The sequence below is a fragment of the Astatotilapia calliptera genome, chromosome 11 (genome assembly GCF_900246225.1).
Source record: "Astatotilapia calliptera chromosome 11, fAstCal1.2, whole genome shotgun sequence".
Taxonomy (NCBI): domain Eukaryota; kingdom Metazoa; phylum Chordata; class Actinopteri; order Cichliformes; family Cichlidae; genus Astatotilapia; species Astatotilapia calliptera.
The window spans coordinates 21,253,843-21,277,329 of record NC_039312.1 but is presented as its reverse complement, the minus strand read 5'-3'; the positions used below and the strand labels follow the sequence as shown (position 1 = coordinate 21,277,329).

The 23,487-nt window shown below is 43.1% G+C and overlaps 1 protein-coding gene across 1 annotated transcript; it reads right to left on the bottom strand.

Annotated features, from left to right (window-relative positions):
* Window positions 1–1,075: 1,075 nt before the first annotated feature.
* zbtb7b (zinc finger and BTB domain containing 7B) lies at window positions 1,076–21,580 on the bottom strand. Its single transcript, XM_026185311.1, has 4 exons — window positions 21,099–21,580; window positions 18,621–18,730; window positions 4,237–5,315; window positions 1,076–4,120 (listed from the first exon to the last, which is right to left on the bottom strand). Exons 3-4 carry the CDS (start codon window positions 5,307–5,309, stop codon window positions 3,493–3,495), a joined length of 1,701 nt encoding a protein of 566 aa, XP_026041096.1. The 5' UTR covers window positions 5,310–5,315; window positions 18,621–18,730; window positions 21,099–21,580; the 3' UTR covers window positions 1,076–3,492.
* Between the last annotated feature and the right edge of the window lie 1,907 nt (window positions 21,581–23,487).

The following is a 23,487-nucleotide window of genomic DNA, read 5'->3' as shown; positions in this document are numbered from 1 at the left end:
ACAGTTGGAGGATGCCTGACGAGTAGAGAAAAAATGTACTGCTACTGATCTTTAAGAACTGGGGTGATGTGGAGAGTTGTCGTAATTACAGAAGAATAAAGTTGATGAGCCGTAGCATGAAACTATGAGTTATTCAAGCTAGGTTAAAGAGCAAGGGTGATGATCAGCGAGCAGCAGTATGGCTTCGTTCCGAGAAAGAGCACTGCTGTTTGCTTTGACAGTGTTGATGCAGAAGCATAGAGAAAGTCAGGAGCTGCACCGTGTCTTTGTGGATCTTGTTTGCAGTGGTGATGGACAGGTTGATAAGGTCAGGCAGGAGTCTCTGTGGACTATGATGTTTGCAGATGACATTGTAAACTATAGGGAGAGTAGGGAGCAGGTGTAGGAGATCCCAGAGAGGTGGAGTTATGCTCTGGAGAGAAGATGAATTAAAATCAGTACAAACGAGATAGAATACACGTGTGAATGAGAGGTGGAAGGTGAACATGTGAGGAATAGAGGTAGTGAAGGTGGATGAGTTTATATACCTCTGGTTAGCCATCAAAAAGCAAGCAGTGCACAAGAGAGTGAAGAAGAGAGTGCTGGCAGGATGGAGTGGGTGGATCCGAGTGTGAGGGGTGAAGGATAGTAGCAAGAGTGAAAGGCAAAGTTTACAAGATTGTTGTGAGATCTGTTCCAACGTATGTTTTGTAGATAGACTCCTCAAGCTCTGCCTCCTTAGTGCTACTAAGTTGAAGATGCTGATTTTTGGGGGGACTGAGCAGAATGGACAAGATTACAAATGTGAATATCAACGGGATAGCGCAGGTTGAGCAGTTTGGAGACAAAATTAGAGAAGCAAGGCTGAGATGGTTTGGACATATGCAGAGGAAGGACATTAGATATATGGAGCTGCCAGGCAGGAGGAAAAGAAAAAGGGCCTAGAGAAGATTCATGGACGTAGTGAAGGAGGATATGCAGAAGGTTGGTGTGATAGGAGGAGGATACTGGGGATAGGGTGAGATGGGGGCAGATATGGGAAGAAAAAAAAAATAGTAAAAAAGTAAAAAAAACAAAATAACAGTAACACAGAAACGCCAAGCTTAGATATCTTTATTTATTCTCTTTACAATAACTGAAACAAATCTTGGGAAAATGAATTCATATCACTGAGAAGGTCCACTAAAAACCGAAAGACAAAAATGTATCCCTGATAGCGGGGTCTCTGCTCAGACTGTACCCCATGTCCCTTCACCGAAGCCAGGAAAACAAAAAACAGCTCACATAGAAACTCACACTTCACAGCTGGCATCAGTTAAACCACATTCATTCACAAAGCTCCGACTGGGAGTACCAACACCCTTCATGCCCAATACCAACCGTCATACTGCCATTCCAGTAAGACTGGTTCTAGTAAGGCCAGTAGTTTACTGTCACTACTCGTATTCACCTACATTTTAATTCATTCATTCGTGGTTTAAACATCAAACAACTTGATATAAAAGCAAATATGAAACTACTGGCATTACACAAGTATGAAGAGTGTCAATCACCCTGCAGCACCAGTTTCTTCCCATTCGATATTTTATTTAATCACTTAGTGCATTGCTCAAGATTTCCTGAGAATAGTTGCAGCACAAAAAAAACAAAAAACAAACCAAAACCTAAGGCAACTTCATCCCAATATATATATACATGTATATATTATATTTGACAATATCTGTACTAATATACAGGAGGAAGCATGTGGGTTTTAAAGAAGTATTCTCTAGTTGAATCACAATTTTTTAAATGGTAGTAAGTGAGTGAATGGAAAAGATTTTAAAGGAAAATAAAAGAAAAAAAAGCTTGAAGCTCCAAAATCTCTTAGTGCAAAACAAACTGGAAACAGAGAAAAGGTTTCACTACAAGGAAAAGAGCTGACAGTGCACACAAGGCCAGATCAGCGTGGCTGATACAGCGGGCTCTGAAAATGCAGATTTCAATGAAAGTGAAAATAAAAACAAACGCTGTCACTTCAAGCAATTGATGGTTGCATCACACCCCGTGAAGGTTCTGCTTCAGGTAAAGGGTGATAAAAAGCTTTTGGTCAAAAACGAATGAACTGAAAAGACAACGGCCCCCTTTAGGCCGATCTATAAGAACTGCCATGCAACAACATGTGATACAGTACCATACATGTTGAGTTAACAACTGAAGAGCGTGCTGAAAAGTCCGTTTACGAGGGAGGGTTTCAACCCCTGATACTGCTGTTCCCTTCTCTCTGGAATGTGCCTGTGTTATGGAACCTGATGGGGTTAAATGTGCAAAGAATGCATTTGAGGATGAATGGCCCAAAAAAAACAACAAAAAAACCCAAAACAAAGACACTGCCTGTAAAAAGGCTTTGAGGTGTATGGAGACCACAAGGAAAGATTTTTAGCATAATGCAGCTTGGATGAGGAGCGGATCAGATCTGTGTCCAACCCTCTATTTGGTCTTACAAAAGAGTTTGAGCGGAAGAACCTTAATAAATATCAATAAATAAATAAATAGAGAAAGGGCGTGGGGGCACGTCGTCTTCGATCAAAGAACCCGAGTGAGTGCATTGGAAGACTTTAGTCCACAGCTTCTCGGGAGTGGGGGGGAGAATTGTCTTTACCATTTATCAGCATCAACTCATTGACCCAGACTTTGTCTCTTTTTGGTCAGGCATTTAACACAGAGCTCTGCAGCTCTTAAACACTCAAATATAGAAGCAGGTTTCTTTCTCATGGCTATCAAAACAGTTGGGAAGATTCTTGCCTTCAAACCCAACATTGGCTACAGTTCACCTCTCTCATCTCCTCTTAAGAAAACCTAAAATCTTTGGTTTATGCACCAAATCAAAGCTCACTCAACAACTAACAACAAAAAAAAAAAAAAAAAGAAGGTAAGATTATTGCTTTCAATGCACAGAAAAAGTCTAATTACTTAGACTGCATTTCCACTGATAACCACCAGAGGACAGGGCACACAAACTCATTGTTGTGATCCAGCTGATATGACTCCTGAAGTGCACCTGAATCAACATATTTTGTAACTAAAATATACATCTTAAACTATCACTCCATGCCGCAGCCCTGGATTTTAGTTTGCATAGTAAAAAGCATCCCAGGAACCACACGCGCACACACACACACACACTGACACACACCAGCTTCCAAAAATAAAATCAAGACATAAGAAAGAGCTCAAACCTAAAGTAAATGAAATTAAACGGCAAACAAGAAATACATTTTAAAAGAAAAATTCAATCAAATGCCAACAACCAGAAGACAAACATTTAAAATATCGCAGAAAACCCGTTTTGCAATTTTTCTTTTATTATATTTTTTCATTTAATCTTTGTTTTCTTAAGCGCTCTCTATCGGTGAGCAGCAGGTAATTAGTCCAGCCACCTGAGTGATCTTATTATTATTATTTTTTTATTGTGGATGTTTTACCACACACGCATACACACACTTGATCAGTCAAACAGACGTTCTGTTTTCACTATTCCTCTTCTTCTGCCTCCTCGTCTCCCATTTCCTCTTCCATTTCCTCGGCCCACCGGTCGCGATGTGTAGCTGGCGAGCGGGTTCTTCCTGCATCTTCTCCCTCCGCCTCCCTGCCTGCTCGCATGTCCAGCCCTCGTAGGAAAAGCTCGGGGTAGCTGGCCAGCCTCTGAGACCCAAACTGGGCCAGAGCCTGAAGGGCGAGAGAGTGCTCCCTCTCGATGTCACCTGGAAATATTAGAGGACCGGCGCCGGAGCCACTTCCCCCTTCCAGCATTGTGCGGGGGATGAACGTAGAGGAGTGGGGCTGTAAAGACATAGCCTCCAGATGGTTGGACTGCTCCCTCCTGCCTCCGTCACCGATCTCATCCTCCACAAGCTCGGGCCCACGTCTGGGGCGACGCGTGCGTAACTCCAGGCAGCTGTGACCTTTGCGGTGACGCTGGAGGTGGTCCTCCCGGGCAAACGCCTTGTGGCAAAGTGGGCACTCGAAGGGCCGCGCCCCACTGTGGAGGGACAGGTGGTTTTTGAGGTCATAGGAATGCAGAAACCGAGCAGGGCAGTGGGGGCAGGGGTACGGGCGCTCGCCTGTGTGCTTCCTCATGTGGATCTTCAACTTATCATTGCTGATGAAAATAGAGCAGAAGACAAAATCATGAAGAGGTAGAAAGAGTTAAAAAAAGATGAAAAAACCAACAACAACCGAGCACATTCTGATTATCGTAGTAAGAAGTTTCTGTACCGGGTAAAGCGGACTCCACAAGCACTGCACTGGAAGGGTTTCTCTCCAGTGTGCGTCCTCATGTGTCGTGGCAGTTTTCCTGCTCCGTGGATGATCTTCTGGCAGACAGGACATTGCTGTGGGGTCTGAGACTTCCTCTTTCTCCCCCCTCCCACTACTGAGGGGGCTGCACCACGATCAGCTACAGAGGTAGGCATGGAGGTGCTTCCCATCGGCATACCATCTTCGCCCAAACCCTCAATCTCTTCATCCCCTGACAGCTTGTCATTTAGGGGCGGTATGGGAGGTGGGTGGGCTATACGAGGGCGGTCTTGTAGCCAATAAGGGAGCCCTCCGTTTAGTGTAGCCCCTCTGCCAGGTTCTCTAATCTCTTTAGGATCTCCGTTCTGGCCAGGCGTGAGGCGAAGCTCGTGGCGTTCGGGGCTAGGAGGCTGAGTAGAAGGCAGAGAGCGGAAGCTGTCGGATGCAGGTGAAGGATGCGAGATGGGAGAAGCAGGCGGCGGGTTCAAAGGTGAGGAGTTGATGTTGTGATATGGCCCAATTTTTTTCACCTTTTTTCTGTCTGTTTTTCTTCTGGAGGCCTTCTCTATTACCCTCTCTCCCCCTACCATTCTATCAGTAGCTGTGTGCTGAACTCTCTGCTCCTCTGCTGCCTCCCCCTCGGCCTCTGCCGTCTCCCCCAGGATGTCTCTGCAGGCGTCAGCCACACACTGGATGCCCAGAAGCTGAGCCCCTCGCAGCACATCTCTCATCCCAGAGCTGGGGATCGTCAGAGTGGCAGTGTAGGCGAACTCCAGCAGGGCGTCCAAGGCGTCTGGTGCCACACAATCCAGCTGGCAAACGCTGAAACCTCCTCCGCCCTCGCCGCCCGCTTCTTCTGTACCAAACAGTCGGCGGAAGTACAGACTGACGGCAGCCATGACCGAGCGGTGCGTCGGGTAGCGTGCCCCGCGGGAAGTCAGGGTGAGGTCACACAGGAGCCCTGTCCTCCTCTGGTCATTGAGGTGGGACAACAGTTCATTGCTGTGCTCCGGGAAGGGAATCCCAATCAGCCCGTCCTCTCCTGGAGACATTGCCACCTACATGAAAGAAAGGTAATTCAATTTATGTGCAGAAGCAGAGGGGTGAGCAAATTACAGGCTCATTTTTTTAAAGAAAGACAGGTTACTGCTGTGTAGTTTCTAAAAAATAAGAGACCATCCTTCACAGAGTCATACTTAAATCTCCCAAAAATAAATCTCGAAGTGTCACTGAGGCTAGGATTCCCCTTTCACCTGACGTACAGTTTAAACGGGGATCAACAACAACAACAACTCTGCCTCATGATCCTCCTCGCCTCACTCTCCCTGTGCTTTTGATCCAGGTTACTAAATCAGGAGGTGGTGATTTTTGGTGGATGTCGAGAGGTCTGGGCATTTGAGAAAAAGTTCAAATGAAGGCAACTGAATGAGAGCTAAATGAAATACAAAAATCAAGAGGAAGCAGAAAAATAAAATCATGTGTGACACGGTGGAAATATAAAACAAAAACGACAGTGAAGATGAGGAAAGGACACAAGGTTATGTAATGTGCTGTAGGCGTCGTAACGAGAGGGCAGTAGGTTAATTCGTGTGAAACCCTTATAACATTAGCTGATTGAAATAAAATACCAGGTAGAGAGGGGCTGATGGAAGAGAGAGAGAAGGAAAAAACCCAAGCAAGGGAGGAAGTGACAGGCTAGAGTGGGTGAAAGGGGGAGTACCAGTGAAAGAATGAGGAAGGGAAAAAAAAAAAACCAGTAAGAGAATTATAAGCTTTAATAAAGACGAAAATAATCTGACGTCAAATACAAATTTTTAGAGTTGCAACAGGTCCATCGGTGACTCTCATAACGCGGTCTTTGTATTTTGTCTTTTAAAAGTGGCGTGAGGATATGTTAGAAACCAGTTTTTCGACAAGAAGTATGAGCGGTGGGTTGAACGTAAAATCCCGTAATGAACGTCAAGCAAGGACAATGACTTTCTTTATTTCCCTTTGTGAGATGTGACAGTAATAAGACCCAACAACTCCCTTCTTTGGATCCCTAAGCTCGCACCTCACCCTGTCCACACTGTACCTGGTCGACAATATCTCTTCACACACCTGAGCAGACCAGATTTTCCACAAACAACTCACGCTCCAGATTCCCCCTCCCTGCCCTTCGTCTCCCTCCCATAGCAACTGGCAGCCCCCTGGCCATCCAATAACAGTGTTCACACAGTGCCCAGAGGGCTCTGCTCAACAACAGTACATCCACCTGACTAACCTGCTCCAAAACACACCCTATTAAACACACACGTGCATGCACAAGAGCACACAGGCACACACACACACACACAGTACACATGAGCACTTGCACACATAGCGTGCCAATCTGTGGCTCCCCCCACCCACCATTGTTAGATTTAACCAGTTATGTGATGATCTTAACGACAGGCTATTTAAGTCACGCAGAAATGCACCCCACCCATTCAACAACGAGAAAAGAAAATAAAAGTACAGGCAATTAATGAAATGCCTATCAAGAACCTGCCGGTACCTTTCTGCAAACTTTGTGGTCCTTTTGATTTCTCAAACCGTCTCTTTCTCGTGCGAAGGTGAGAGGACGAACCCACCCAGAGGTCGTAAATGTTAGTCCTACCTTCCCTTTCTTTATGGGCATGGGGACCGTCAGCTGGAGACGAGGCAGCGTCTGTCTCACGGCTTCCATCTTTTCGTTCTTCGCAAGTCTTCTCCTTCACTTTCCTCCTCGCTCTGCCTTTCTCTTTCAAAACCACTCTTTTTTTCCTATTTCCTCCTTCCTTCAGATGTGCAGACAACTTAAAAGGTCTGATCTCTTTGTCAGAAGTCGGGGTTAAGCGTTCATCCTTGGGGATGTCTACCTCGTTCGCACATTCTGTCACTCACTCTCCTTCCTGTCGTACCAAAAGAGGGTGCAGGGTGACGAAGACACATTGAGAGATACCCCTCCCCCCCCAAAGTCGCCTACGCGCCCCCTCTCTCCAAAACCCAACGGCCCATTTTCCGAACACTTTCCGATAAACATAGTCTTCCTGCCGTCCCCTCCCTGTTCACAAGTATGAGGCCAACAGGTACGTGGATCGCAACGCGGCTAAGGTTATGGCATCGCTGCGGTTGCTGTGCATTAATACCCATCCGGCTTCAGACCATGCACATTAGTACAACTACTTTCGCAGGAAGGAAATAAGCACATGCAACCAAAACCATGTGAAATGTAAAAAAATAGAAGAAAAAAGTATTTTTTGGTAAAATCAAAGAACGCAAAAAAAAAACGTGTAAGAACCAAAATCATATTGGCATTGTGAGTCATATTAAAACAGTGAGGTAGGTGCAATATGAGAGTTAAACCATATCACATTGCACCACTGAGACAAACTGGTGCAAAGTGCTCTTCCTTTGAAACTTAGGCGTGTTGAACGTCACTGGGTACTTGTCAGAAAATACCACCAAAGATTCTGTTACAAATATTTACTAATATTTCTGAAGCCAACGCACTTGTACAAAGAATTATCTCGCTGAACTTGAGGCATCAAGGACGACATGTAGGGCTAACTGCTGATATAGAAGAGTGAAGACGTTCAGACGGCCTTCTCAATTTTGTTTTTTGTTTATTTGGACACCTAACTTTTTCTTTTAAAATTCACATTTCTCAGACTTGGAATATCAGACATTTTCAGATTATTACAAATGAGGGTTAGCCGCTTTTCCTCATCTTAGATTCCTGCAAACTGAATAAGTTTGACTTTTAGAGCATGTGCTGGACAAAGAAGGATAAAAATGTCCCTTTTGCAACATCCATTTTTCACAGTTTCCTGAAATTTTACGGACAATTCTGAATTTGTAAAATAACATTTAAAAAAAAAAAAAAAAACGTTTTAGGCCATCATAGAACAGATAATGAAGAGGAAAAAAAAGTGGAAACTAAGCAGATAGGATACTGGAGCAGAAAATTGTGTTCAAACAGCTCCATCACTGGTAATCACGCCATTAAAATCAGATTCTTTATTTAAAAAAACAAAAAAAACAAAAAAAAAAAACAAAAAACAAAACACAGAGCACACAGTGCAATATTTGGAAATGCTTCTCAGCAAGCAAAAAGTCACTCAAAAAACAGAAATTGAAGCCCTGCAGAAAAGCGAGAAACAAAGGGGTTTTGGTAGGAGCAAACAACGGTGCACATTAAATTTCCGGCACAGGGGAGAGAGAAAGAGAGAGAGAGACAGAGAGAAAAAAAAAAAAAAAAAAAAAAAAGAGCATCATGGGAGGTTGGTGGTTCAAGCTTGTTATTTTAGGCATATTCCTCAGAACACAGACGTATTCGGAAAATAATAAGATTGCATAGAAGTTTCAACGATTCCCATCAATTTTCTGTCTGCCTGTGAGTCACTTAATACTGACACATTATGACATGCACAGCCACAAACTACACACTCTTTGTGTCTCCCCCCCTTCTTGTTCCTTGTGACTTTGTTTCTGGTTGTTTTCGTCGCTTACGAAGGACATGTCTGCATAAGTTGCTGAATCTTGCAACACATTGTAACTAATGTTAAACCAGCCCACAGGCTGATACCACAAACGCATATTGTCATGCACTTGAAAGCTTCCAAGCAAGTGCTCAGCTATTAGCCTAACTCTTAATAACTGTCACTCTTAGTTTATTCATGTTAAACAGGACTTGTTACCTTAAAAGTCAAATAAGTGATAGGACTGTTTGCCTTTAGGCGTGTCTTTGAACGTCACTCTTACTCTCGCCAAAACACACAAATAAAGTGAGCATGCAAAGTAGATAAAAGTCAAGTTTTTTAACCCATGGAATTTTGGATTGTGTTGATTTTGTGTACATTTAATGCGACAGATGTTATCTTTCCAACAATTGTATCTCATCTCTTTCTTAGTTTTTTTTTGTTCTCACCTCCTACTCTTTGTCGACGGTGGAGGAATGTACCACCTCTGCAACTTGACGGTTTCCTCATCCCTTGCTTTCATTATGTGCACACTCTTCCTCTCTTTTAACAACAAAGATCTATTTGTTTATTTAAATATACAGATCACAACTTCAAATCATTTTTTGGATCTCCATCTAACTGCAAGGCCACTGGTCAAAAAACCTGCAGGTTATACGAAATGTATTTTTTTTTAAAAAGAAGAAGAAAGAAATCAAAGAAATGTGGAGGATCTGCCGTGGATTTGCTTTTACTGAAGAGGAAATGGAAACTTAAATCCACAGTTACTGTCCACCAGCTCAACAGAAAGAGAGAGCAGTTTGTGTGGAGGCCAGGAAAACGACAGCTGCAGGATTGACCAAACCTGCTCACAAAGATTTACTCTTCAGTATAAAAGCAGCTTATACTATCCATCGACTATATGCTGAAATCCCACTGCACACACAGAGAGCGTGTGGTAACTGGAACTAGAACTGTTGGTATTATTTTTATGGCTCCTATTTTCCGTTAAAGGCTGTAAGTTTTCCCAGTCCACCTCAATTATATCAGGCTCCAGCACTAAGGGGGAAAATATGACTTTATACTAGTCACAGAAAACTGTGGCTGAGAGAGGGAGAAGGAGAAAAGCTTTTATGAATTCTGATGTCAGATGTTTTCCAGAGTGGCCTGCTCGTGTGTGTGTGTGTGTGTGTGTCCGTCCATGTTGGTTAATATGAGCACTTGTGGTGTTGTGATGGCTTTCTCAGTACTCGCGCTAGCAGACGGACAAGTTTATGGATCGATTTTAGAGTTTTACAAAGTCGTTAGGTAAATCTAAATTGGAAGAAGGCTTAAGAAAAATTGTGCAACAGTTTTGAACGTGGCTATGTGCAAAACGTTTGTGCTGTTCAGTGACTCGACGGGAGCACACAGATGCGTTTCAGCGGCTCTGAATAAATTATTATAAAATGTCCTCGTTACAGACGGAGTTTCTGTATGAAATGAAATTCCTCCTACAGAGACACACGGTGACTAAGAAACAAACACGTGTACAAGTGTTTTCATTCATATAAAACCCCGTATTTAGCGCAAAGTTAATCCAAACCACAACAAAACAAATCATGATGCTAAACAACCTCTGCCACAAAAACAACAAAACAACAACAAAGCAGCCAAACACATGAAAAATAAGATTCAAATTCATACCGTTTCTCCTCCACACACCTCGTCTGGCTCACACCAAGTCTCTCCTCTGTTTGACAGACTGATTTAAAGGGTTTAGAAAGATTTCAACCTTTTTTTTTTCTTTACACCTTACTTTTTTGGGGGTAATGACTTGAATGTGGTACTGGTACACCTTCGCTGAGAAAGAGTAGGGGGAGGAGGAAACGTGGGGGGGATGAGAAGAGATGAGAGTATACACACATAATGTCTGCCAAACCAGAACCGCTGCTTTCAGCCAGGCTAAGCGCTCTCAAAGGCATTACAGGGGCGCAAAACCATTTGGAGTGACAACTGTGTCTAAAACGGCATAAAAAGCAAAACTAAACGAACACGGGCAGGTCTTCTAGTAAAGCAGCTCGTCCCTGCTGGGAGATAAAACACAAACTCCACCTGCTGTGTGTCCCAGCAGTTCCCTCCGGACTGAACATTTGCATCCCACCAGGAGATATAAAAACAGACGCAGCGAGGGGGGTGAATTTGAATCGCCATTTGAATTTGTCAAAGACAAGACTTGAGACACCATCATGATAATTACAACGATTGCAACCTGCAATAACTGAAGAGGAATTTAGAAAAAAAAAAAAAGAGAGAAAGAAAAAAAGAGAAGTCCTCTGAGTTGATGTTACTCAGCAAAGTTTGTTCTTTCTTTATTTAAGAGTGCCCCTGCAACCATGCCCTCCTCTGTCCTTACTGTAACTGGGGCGTTATGATGTGTGTGTGTGTGTGTGTGTGTGTGTGTGTGTGTGTGTGTGTGTGTGTGTGTGTGTGTGTATAAAGTGTGACGCATGCGCACGCTGTGGTCTTAGTTCCAAGAACACATTACATTATTCATTTGGTTGGCAGAGCGAAGGCCCTTATCCCCTCGCCCTCCCACACCACAACACTCCACTGCGAGCTACAACAGCAGCCGGTTTGCATGCCAGACCTGAACGCCGGTGTGAATCTGCTGGAGGATTATCAGCTTATCAGCACATGGGGCAAGACATTTGGGTGCACATATACATTGTGTAATATCCACCAGCTTCTAACCTGACATCTATGGGAATAAAAGGCTTTTATGTTTCCCTTTACCACATGAGAGTTATGCATCCAAAGGCTCTATACTGAAAACCTTTAACGAATGACATTACAGTGTGCAAGGGACAAAATGGTTGGCTTTTGAGCAATAACTGCTAGAAAGTCATGGTTTTATTTTGTTGTAACTTAGGAAACAGGATTCATGCTAGCTATTCTATTTGTATAGTTTAATGTAATTTTGTGGAAGCATCTATTTGACATCTGGAGGAGAAGGAAATGAGGGGATGCCGCTAAGGCTTTCAAACATTTTTTAAATGTGTAATAAAACTATAAAAGTGAACAAAGTGTAGTAAGATTTAAGGAACACAGAACATTGGAAGATACGATTTAGTTATGATTAGTTTAAAGATTGGTTTAAACTACTTTAAGTTGAACTTTACATGTTTTTCATTCTGAATCATTTTCTAAAGCAGTTTCAATTTATTTCTGTAAAAAACAAAACAACAACAAAAAGATTTTTGTGCTTATTTTCTTTGCCCAAAATCAGCCTTAAGTCAAATTCTTCTGTTTGTTTGCCCCAGTTAAAGAAGGAGACGGAAAGGAGAAATCAATCTGAGGTTGGAAGGAAAACGGTCTGAGATTTGAGAAGAGGCAACAAAAGTTAAAAAAGGAACATGAGGGAGGTATGTTTTCTAAAAACACACATGTTCTTAGAAATCAAACAAGTGTAAGGAGGGTATGGGGGAGGAGAAACACATGAGAGCGAGTGAGTGAGTGAATGGGGAGTGGGTGTTGAGATACTCTGAAAGATAAAGCAGAGAGGAGGTTAAGACAGGAAAATCTAGTCCCAGCCTCGAACAATCTGTGTTAGCGAAGAGACATGAAACAAGAGTCGAGAGAGTTAAGTTACAAGGGGTGGAGGGGAGGAAGGTGGAGGGGGAGGAGGGGGGGGAGACAGAAAAAGAGAAGGGAGAGGAGCCATGACATGAAGACTGGGAGGTAAACAGAGCGATAGAGCAAGAGGTGAACACATGCACGCAGCCACAGGAAGTCGCCGAGTCCTTGCAGGTGTATGCGTTTGCGTGTGTGTGCAGATGTCTGAGGGTAGCAGCCACCTCTATCATTAGCATCACCAAAAGGGAGTTTCACCCTAAGATGGAGAAAATGCACAGATGTGTGAGAGAGAAAGTAGGCATGCTGACAGAGTGGTTTCACACTCTGCTCTCCCCCTCTTTTAGCTCCTTATCTGGTCAGCAGTTTCTAGCCCCAGAACTCCACAGCTGTGCGTGTACGCTGAAACATCAAGGTGTGTGTGGGCGAATTAAATGCCGCACCCTGCGTCAATTAATAGGCAAAAGCAGGAAATGTTATCTTATTGAGTGTGTGTGTGATTTCTTATATCTGATTAGTCGAATTGAGCTGATGAAGTTGAGGAATGTTTCCACTGAGAGAACGACGACATGCGATTGCATGTGAAAACAAGAAAACAAAACAAAAAAAACAAAAAAACTAAACGTCAGACATACAGAAATGCATCAGTTAGCAGGAGTGTTAAAACATGCCAATCAGGTAGAGCAAATGAACTGTGTAGGCGTACTGCACCCGGTGCAGTAACTGTGGTCAGAAATCAACCCGACATCTTCACAGTTAGTTTTAGATGAGAAATCACATGAAGAGTTTAACAAAAAAAGTGTAAATATATATATATATGTATGTTGTGTTAATTTTTTACATTACCTGAGAGAATATTTAAATTAGGTACAGTAGAAGAGTTCATTAGCAACTAGGAAGTCACTTTTCAGTCATACTTTCAATCGACGCTAGTGCGATACTGCAACGTAATCGGGGCTAAAAAAACAACCTGCATTATAAAATAAATATGTTTTATTTGCAAATAGATTAAAGTCCCCCAGCTGCGTAAATTTTAAACTAAAAAAAAGAAAAAGTGGCAAAAATTTGAATCCAGAAACAATACAATAAAATATTTAAATACACTTTTTTTTAAACACATATGCAATATACTACAATGATACACACACATATTTAAAATACATCTATAATCATTTTCCTAATTTTTTTATGTTCTGTACACACAGGTGTATAAGAGGATGTCTGTCAACAGGTTTATAATATAAGAACTTACAATGTAAATCAGTTTCAATAACTGGTCATGGCTTTGAAACGCAAGTACATATACAATATATGTACTGTGAAAATTATAGAAATAACATGCTTGTACATGTGTTGTAATATATCGTGATAATAAGAAGAGTAATTTAAAAAAGTAGTATTTTTAGAGTTAGACATTCGCTCTGTGTTGTATTTTTTAGGGTAATTAATTGGCCAGAAAAAAAGAAAAAGAAAAGACAAAAAACAATTCACAGTTTTGTAGCGGTACAATAAAAATATCGTTATGAGTTCTTTTAGATGTTAAATCACACATTTAACATCTAAATTCCCGTCAGTCTCCCTGCACGTTATACTCGACATCTCCAGTTCTCTCCTCGAGCTAAATGAAAACTAACTTGTCCTGCTCGATACTCCTCATGGAGCCGCTTATAATATAATGTCCGACTGAAGCTTTCAGCCTTGCCGTGCAGGATATAAAATTATATTCATAAGATTGCTGGGGAGGTTTAACCATGTGATCAACCCAATGCAGTCAAACACGACCCCATCACCACCTGTGCTGCAGAAATTACTGTAGACCTGAGCCAAAAAATTTTTTTAAAAACATTTTTAAAATAAATTTTGGTGTGTGTTCCTGTGGGTGCTCGAGAATGTAGTAACAGCAGTGGTAGGTGGAGCAGGTGAGGTGGTTTTGGAGATGGCAATCAGTAGATGGGGCAAAAAGTTACGTGAAAGTATTCAGCAACATATTCTTGCGGTACTTTTAAGTGAAATGCTGCTCTCCCTCTCTTTTAAGGGGGGTTCTTGAATCGACTGAAAAACCTAGATTAGCACTCAATATTGTTACAGGCATGTGTGTAATTGTGGGTCCATTACATTAAAGTTGTCAAAACAGTGGGAGGGTCTTAACAGCTTCTGTTGTCCTGCACAAATGAACTCCCACTTCAGAGGAAGATGTTGCAAAAGGGCTGAACACACACATACACACACACACATCCTCACAGAGAGAAATGTTGCAAAAACTAACTGATCCTGATCAATTTCCTCTTCCTGTGCTCTATAAAAAAAATGGTCGACCACTAGAACAGATGGAGAGATAAATGAAAGACAAACACACGAGAAATGATCGAGAAACGGCTCAGGGGAAGATTAGACTAAAAAAATGTGTAAAAACAAAACAAAACAGGTGAACGCTGCCAGACTGGTAGAAATGAAAAGAAAGAAAGACGACCAGAGGATATGACCAAACAATGTGTCACTTTCCTGACAAATTGGCTCAACTGTATGGGAAGAGGAGGAGGCCGCTTGTATTTACTGTAACTACAATCCCTGAAATATTATCAGAACTTCAGCCCAGCATCAGGGAGGGCTTTACCGTTTAGCTGACTGGTGTACAACTGTAACACCCACTGCTGTGGTATCAGAAACCAGGCAAGAAGAAGAAGAAGAAAAAAAAGAGAGAAAACGAGAACTTTAACTGCTGATCAAATGATCAGTTAGTGAAGCCAATGCAGCCTGAATGATGGACGAACATCTCAGCAAAACTTTGTGGTCCACAAATACTTCTATTTTAAATCGCATTTAAAGTAAAAACAATGCAATTCACATTTTAAAACAAAAACTACAAAAACTAAAGTGATTAGATTTTTTCCAGAAGGGATGATGATGTGCAGCCTTTTGGAATGAACGCCTCCATTTGCAGCTGGAGTTCCCCTCTGAGCAGCGCACATGAAAGGGGTCAGTTTCAGCTGCAATGACTCCCTTTGCCTGCACATGTTTGGGTGTTTATTCTCACTTTCCCTGAAGTGTTGTCTCATTGTACCTATTTATGATAACCGCCCGCTCAATGTGTACAGAAACAATTGCACTGTTACTAGAAGAGCTGAATCACGATCACTCCTTCAGTCTGTAGCTTTTGTTTTTTTCCCTCAGGCCCCCCCTTTTCTCTTTAACTCGTTACAAGAAGAAGAAGAAGAAGAGTCAAGGCCACCTGCTCCTTGGTTAACACTAGGGTGGCGTGGGCTGTGAAGCTGGTGGTCGAGAGCAAGGGAGGGCTGTCAAATGCTACAGAAACTCATGACTGAAAAGAGGAAATGGCAGATACATAACTTCCTCTATTGACACAGATCGAGTGGGGGCAAGACTCAACTGTAGTCGCTGCAGACTGGATTACGGACACCATGCAGTCACCCCTGTGTCATTACAGCTTTAAAGTGGAGAAACAACCGCCATATATGGTGAAAATGCGCAACTTGTCTAAAACCATGTATGTTTAAATAGAGGAAACGTCCGGGTACAGATCTGATTAGCGCAGTTACAGTATTGGATTTATTTAAGGATATATTGACAATAAAGAGCTGGATGAAGACATTGTCATCTTTCTCACACTCACACACACACACACACACACACACACACACACACACACACAAGTCAGAGTGCAGGGCACTACTGAAGGTGTCGGAGTGATGCTGGATGAGAACAAAGGAGACACAAGAAAGAGGGTGAGACACCTTCAGATATCTGGGGCTAAAAAAGAAACCTCGACTTCTTTCAACTCCATCCTCCATCCCCCGTTCTCTCTCTCTCTCCCCCCCCACCTTCCTCCCACTCAGTCGGTTCATATGAAACTGAAAGACCCATGTCTGAATAGGGGGAATTTATATGGGCTCACATGCCCTAATTAAAGCATTTCCCAGAACTGTGTGCATGCATGTATCAGAGTGTGTGCATGTGTGTAGGTCTGTGACTCTCTTCCTCGCCTGACAGACCACTCAATGTCACTTCCCTTTATACCCACCCTTTCACGGACACATGGTAGTCACCAGTCATACTCTAGCAAAGCAGTGGTCACATGAATTGTCACACCAACTTGCCCACCACACACACACACACACACACACACACACACAGTCACATGATAAAGTCATAAACAAATTCAAATCTAATTAAAATTAACCTTCAGTCCAGATAACTTTACATAACATATAGGCATTTTCATGCTCCAGCTTCCTTCAAAGAGGAGTGTTCTCTTTATAGCTAAACATATAACATGTAAACAATACATCATGCACTTTATTAATATACATTTTACTTCCTATGACAGTTAAGAGGAAGGGAAAGTTGACAGAACTGCAGCTGTTTTAAAGGTAAAATTCAGTGGGATTTAAACACCAGCGTTATCTGGATTACGTTGAAACACAGGTAAATATGCACCGAGCGTGGCTGGAACTGCACTTCATACAGCACAAATGTTGGTAGGTTTGTGGCATCTTGCTGACATTGACAGGAAACTCTAACATCTTCATTTAAATAATAATCAGCATCAGTAATCCGGTCATGAGATCTTTATTCTAGAGCTCAGCTTTCTCAGTAGGTGGATCTGACCTTATGCTGTCAGAAGGCATATCAAAAATATCCATTCATTACATGGTTTGTTTGCTAATCTCAATTTCACGATCGCAACTGGAATAATCATTTAGCTTTAGAAAAAAAAAAAAAAAAGAATGAATGAGATTCATGTCTCTCGTTCCATTTTAATTGCATGTTTTTAAATTAGCCAGCATATTGTTGCCTGAAGCTGAAGGAGCCGCTAATCCTCGAAGACTGCGTCCTCCGCTATGTGATTATGTCTAACATTACTGTTATGATGTCCTTAAAGCTCCTTTGTGCTTATTTCCCAACAACAAAAACTTATAAATATCATCAGCCTGGTTTAAAAACATGAGGGTTTATTTTTGGCATTATTCCTGAGCCATCTTTAAAAGCCAGTAGAGCATCTGCAGCCGACAAACCACAGTGGAGTTAACTTCCAGGTTGCCTATAAAATATTTAACTGTTTGACCACTTTATTCAGCTCATATTTATTCCAAGGACACGGATGCTTTCACGATGCTGCTCCCAGCCCACCAAGACCAGTGTTTCCAGAGGATACCCCTCACACACACACACACACACACGTTTGATTTAGTAAAGCTCATGTTTGGCTGATATCGCACAAATTAGTCATGTATGTATTACTCAGCGTGGTAAATGAGTGCAAATGGAGCTCTGAATAAGCGGCACCGATAATATGACATTTTGGTGGAGATTAAATAGCAAAATACATTTTAAATAAATATATATTTATTAAATAATTCTGTGTAATAGCATATAATTTGTTCAGAATTACATTATTACTTTTTAGCAAGCTACAGGATAAGAAACACTGCTAAACCGTGTCGATTTAATGTCGCTGTCTAATTCATCTATGAGCTTGCAGGGGAGCTAATTAATATAACTACCACATGCCATCAAGATGGGTTTTTTTTAAAAGTCTAGCAGGGTGACACCGTGTAGTCACAACTTTTGAATAACATTAGGAGAGACGTGCATCCTGAAGTTACAGGAAAGTCAGTTCCTGAGGTGACCTTATAGGCACTGACGCAAGCTCCTTTCACACTCTTCACACAATTGCATTTGTGACTCAACACCACACACACACAACTTTTATGTCCTGCAAGTGTTATCTCCACTTGTACTGTTCATTTCCGTCTACTCCTTGACGCACAATTTCTTCTCCATTGCTGAGGGCGGCCATTCGAAACAGGTGTTAAGACCTTGGCTTTCAAATATGCTTGGATGACACAACAACATTTCAAGATAATCGTTTTCCCATTACACGGTAACGCACGGCTGCCTGACAGCTTAAGTGTCGGGAAGACGGAGCGAGTGAGTGATATGCAGACAAAAGCCTCAGTTTTGCTCGTCTGCCGTCGCTCTGCAGCCGACAGCTGCTGCTGGACTTTCCGTACCCTGCTTGAGTAGGTTATGTGCCACATGCCAGTCAACAGTATTTTTCACACCTATTGGTAATTGCTTCAATTGCTCACCTTAAAGCTGAGATTAGGATAATTCTGTACCTGCCCACTTTGTGCTGCTACTGATTATTTCACCCGCCTGAAATCTATTGACATTTTGTGGTCTCCAGTTGCCACATAAGTGCTAGTCTCTTCTTGAGTGTACACGTGTTTACAGTGTAAGTCATATTATAAAAAGGTGCGAGATTCCTACCTCCAGTCCATAAACCCAGGAGAAGATGGGTTCTTGCTTTCTGTTCTTTCTCCTTTGCACGACCCCTTACTCTTTGGTTTTTTGCTCAGAGGTTTGCAGATGTAATACACCTGAAAAAGAAAAAGATTTTAATGCTTGAATTATCAAATTGAAAGATGCAGTAAAAAAAGAAAAAAGAAAGAAAACACACAAACCAGCTGTCCTCTCTCTCTGCTATACACCCCTTCCTCCAAACGAACAGTTGTTATGGACTAGAAAAATGAGTGTACAGTGATTGTTGGCTTCACACACAATTTTAACTTCTTCTTTAAACCAAAGCGGTGTCTAAGTTTCACTTTTTTTAATACTGCTCTGTGCTACTCTTTTGATCTGGTTTATAAAATACCTGTGACTGGTTTCCTGTCATAGTTTAGATTTTCTAAAGCCTGAAAACGAAGTCCCGAGGAGGTGCAGGAGTGTAGCGCTCTCTCTCAGAGCACTTGAATTACAGTGTGAGAGAGGCTGTTATTGATTTTTGCCCAATAATGTCAAAGAACACAATGCCTGGCGCTTTAATTTGATTGTTACCTTTAACTAAAGGGTGCACGAACAAAGAGAGGAGATGTGATCAACTGATAAAGAAAAACACAAGGTGCTGACTAACTAAACGACGCCCGTTTCGTTTTTGTTTTGTCAGATATGTTGGGTTAGCTATGCTGCATATGGATAAGCGCGCACACGCACACACACTTGCACACCCACAAGTTATCATATGATGCACCAGATGTAATTTGGAGTGGAGTGGGGAGTTCTTGTAGAAGAACAGAAAAAGAAAAATACACCGACAGAAACCAACTGCTTCCTACTTTGACTTCTTCGGAAAAGAAGTTCTCCAACTGTAAGTAGGGTTGGGAAAGCCCACACACAAATACACACCCCTACACACACACACCTTTTAGATGAACATGATTAGCAACATACCATGTACAAGTAATGAGGGCTTCTTTTTTTTTAATGTCCCCAGCTCTCTAACTGAAGGACAGTAAGTATTCATGTTTCTGCAAATTAAGACTAAACATAATGATGAAATATCCAAGGCTACAAAAAGCAGGCATGCAGACAGCAGGCCAAGATGGAGGTCATGTTAGGACACCAGGAACAAGGGTGGTGGTAAAACACAGATGTCTAATTATGTTGCAGACAAAGTTAGGGCAAACAGAGCTGGCTTTAAGAAATTATTTCAAAACCCTGATGGCTCTTCCATGTGTGGTGCCAACCCAGTGTAAGTGTTAGAAATGCCCCATCACATGATGATGGTAACCGGCTCACAGAGAACGCACGCACGCACGCGCGCGCGCGCACACACACGCGCACACACACACACTAAAAGAAAACAGAAAGTACAAAGGCTGTTTTATGGTCTCCTTCTTGTCTTTTTGCTACCTTCCTTCCCTGGTTTCACAGCCACCCACTCTCACCCCTCAGAGACACAGAGGTGAGACAGAAGGAAGAAAATAAAGAAGCCTTCAGTAACACCTGAGCCTGGGAGCTTCACGGGGCTTTAACTGCCTGCAAGGGCGCCTAAAGATTTAACCAACCAAGCTGCTCACAGCACAGGGAAACCAAACCCAAGCCAGTTGAGCTTGTTAGGCCGGTCTGTCAGAGGGGCAAGTCAGCAACACGGTTACCTCTTCAACGACACACACACACACACACACACACACACACACACACACACACACACACACACACACACACACACACATACATACAGAAGCCCACTGATATAACAACCCTCCCCACCCATGATGCAGGCTGAAGCCTTAACCTAACATTACAGCCTTTGTAACACAGGATTGTGACAGGATTAAAATAAAACACTGGGTGCGCCGTAGGGATGATGATGATGATGATGATGATAATGATGATTAACAGACCACTGAGGGTGGCTCGTTTAGGCGCAAGAGACCAAATCCAGCAGATCCACTGCACCGCGTGCCCGTGAGTGGCGCAGGGAGGCAGGTGATGTGCGTGAGAACAGGTTATAGGTTTTGGATGTCAGCCGGTGTTCTCGGCTATAATTAGCAGCCCAGTCTCCAGAAATGTACCCGCCGACCCTGCTCCGTGTCGCTCACCTGGCCGCCGCCGCGCGCAGACGCACGTAACAAACAGCGGCTGCAGCACCTGCTTCGCCCACCACAAAAACAGAAGAACTGTGAGAGCATGTGTGGCTCTGTGCGCTTCTAAAAGTAAACCGAAACGCTTTTAATAAATGTCGACGGGAGTTACTGAGTAGCCGTGACGTGTTCAGTCCTCCCGTGACCCCGATCAGAAACCGGGAAGGAGGGAGGAGGGACGAAAGCGCCCGAGGCAAGCCGGTGCTGTCACGGCAGAAAAAACAAAACAAAACAAACAAACCATGCCCCCTAAAAACAACATTTACTTTACAGGATTGCTCTAGTTTGCTGACATTTCGAGGGCAGACAGGTGAATAGTTACCTGAGTGCCGGTGTGTCACCTGTCCTGGCTCGTCGCCTCCCACCTGACCGGCCTCCACACTTCCTGGATTACTTCGTCCCACCCTGCCGACTTCTTCTACTTCGTATATTTCTTTTTTTATGCTCCCAGCTCTCGCCTCTTCTTCGCCAGGAGGCGGGGGGTTCACCGCTCCTGTCGTCCTCAGCTCGACACCTGCGAGGTTTTCTTACTCGCCAAATTGTGCGTCGGCGTTTTTTCCCCCTCCCTCGCAGCTCCCTTCTCCTCTTCTCTCTGCAGACCGCCGGCTTTCTGGGCTGCTCTGTCCCCCTGTCTTCTGCCTGCGCTGGCCCACTCCGACTCCCAGCTCCTCCTTTCTGAGAACCAGGAAGCGGCTTGCCCTACTTACACCCAGTCGCGGATTGGCTCTGGCAGGGCTGGAGAGGAGACCGCCGGGGTGGGCAGGGCACAGGGGGAGGGAGAGAAAGGACAAGAGAGGGGTCCGGCTCTGGCGCGATAGGCCAGCAGCGGTGTCTGTCGAGCTGTCAGCGGCGGAGGGAGGAGAAAGGTGGGCAGGATTGGAGACCCCGCTCCTCCCCCTCTCTCCTCTGGGCATCACCGCGCAAAGGTGAGCAGAGCAAAGTGGGCGCTGAAAGCGGATTGAAGGATATCTGCCCATTTGCGCAGGTTACTTGTCGCAGGCACGGGTATTTTGAGTCGAAACATCGCCCCCTTCGCCCTCCTCGTGACTCAGCAATATTCCCGAGAAGTCAAGTAGAGGTGACCAAGGGGATGGAGCAGTGGAAGTCAGCCAAGAGAAAGGGTACCAACTCCAATTAAAGGCAAGGGCAGATGCTGATCGATGATTCAAGTTAAACGGAAACGAATATGATAAATGAAACTCGTATAGAGGATGTGTCACATCCAATGTGGTGTCTACAAAGGGCAACTGTTAAAGGGACTTTTTAAAAAATGACTTTTGGTGAATCGGTGAATCAGTTAAGAGAGAGGAGAAAAAAGGAAGTATACGCTATAATCTGCTAAAGTGCAAAACACAGCAACTCATTTATGATTTTTTTTTTCCAGAGAAAGAGCAGTGGGGTATATTTTTTTCTTTGTGTGTGTGTATGTGTGTGTTTGTGTGTGTGACACAGCCACAGACGCTAAAGAGCAGCCTCATTTCCCTACTGAACTTTCAAGACTTACGTATAAACCTGCGCCTGGTGTTTGAAGTGGTTATGGGAATCACCTCGCTCTTTCAAAGCTTCAGTCTTGTCCTTGTCTGCTGTAGCTCCCGGAGTGTGTGTCGGTGGGTTTCGTAGTGAAGGTGGAGGAAGTCTATATATATTTTTGTGGTGAACTCTGCGAGCCCACCCATACCCCCCCCCCCCCCCCCCCTCTCCTCCAACCTTAAATCTGTGCTTGTGCTGCGGTTGTGCTACCAGAATAACACGTTACGCGCTACATAAATGCACCTTATTCCCCACCTAGGGCTGCACAGTAGTTCAGAAGCGCAGGATCGGGACCTCCCAAAAGGCGTTTTAAAAAGCTGCTGCTTAAAAAAAATTTCTATTCTTATTCTACTTTTCTATTATTTTTAAATTTATTACAGTACGTGAAGCCCAGTTTCTGAATTTTAGTGTTTTACTTTAAAAAAAAAAAGAAAAAAAAAGAGAAGAGAAGGGGGAAAAATGAAAATTTAAAGTGTTCATAAAAAAAACCTGTCAGGTGAGATTACCGGATGTTTTTATTGATACATTTTAATGTTTTGGTGTGGTTACAGTGCGGTATTTTACAACCTGACCATATGTTTTGGGTGTACAAACCTTTACAAACTCTCTATGCCAGCCTGGTAGATTTAATTGAAATTCATTTGAAAATGAGTTTTACTGAGGTGCAAAAATTCCTTGGGTACACCACCAAATCTAGAAACATTCAGAGAAAGCAGTCTGACAAGGCAGCGTGAGTCTGAAAGCCAGTAATATAGACAAGTTGTTTTAATATTGGAGATAACATTAAAGCATAAGAAAGAACGGCCTTTCAATCCATCTATGTAGGCTGACTGCTGTTACTGTGTTTTATATAATAATGAGGATTCAAATAATCAAAGTTGCCTTCGAAAATAGCCTGTTAGGCTGGTTTGTTTCCAGCAGGAAGACTTCCCTCTGAGTCTATTTCAGAGCCAAGCAGCAATTACAAGTCCTGTTTATCCCCCCGCCTCTATTCACGGCTGGTAATCCAGGCTGGTCTGCCTTTATTAACCTCTGCTACACTCCTGACTCCACACTGTGAGCTTCTCTTCACTTCACAGACTCCTGGCTGTCCTGTGCTCACCTGTCACTCTATGAAACATACTGAAACATATTCATACTAGTCATATGCGATTATCTCGCAGGGATGCTCGTTTTCTACC

What these genes read in the sequence shown, in the direction of transcription:
- zbtb7b (XM_026185311.1), bottom strand. Translation starts at nt 5,309, where the DNA reads ATGTCTCCAGGAGAGGACGGGCTGATTGGGATTCCCTTCCCGGAGCAC. An exon ending in TGTGGAGTCCGCTTTACCCG is followed by an intron (nt 4,121 to 4,236) that starts GTACAGAAACTT and finishes TATTTTCATCAG; the next exon opens with CAATGATAAGTTGAAGATCC.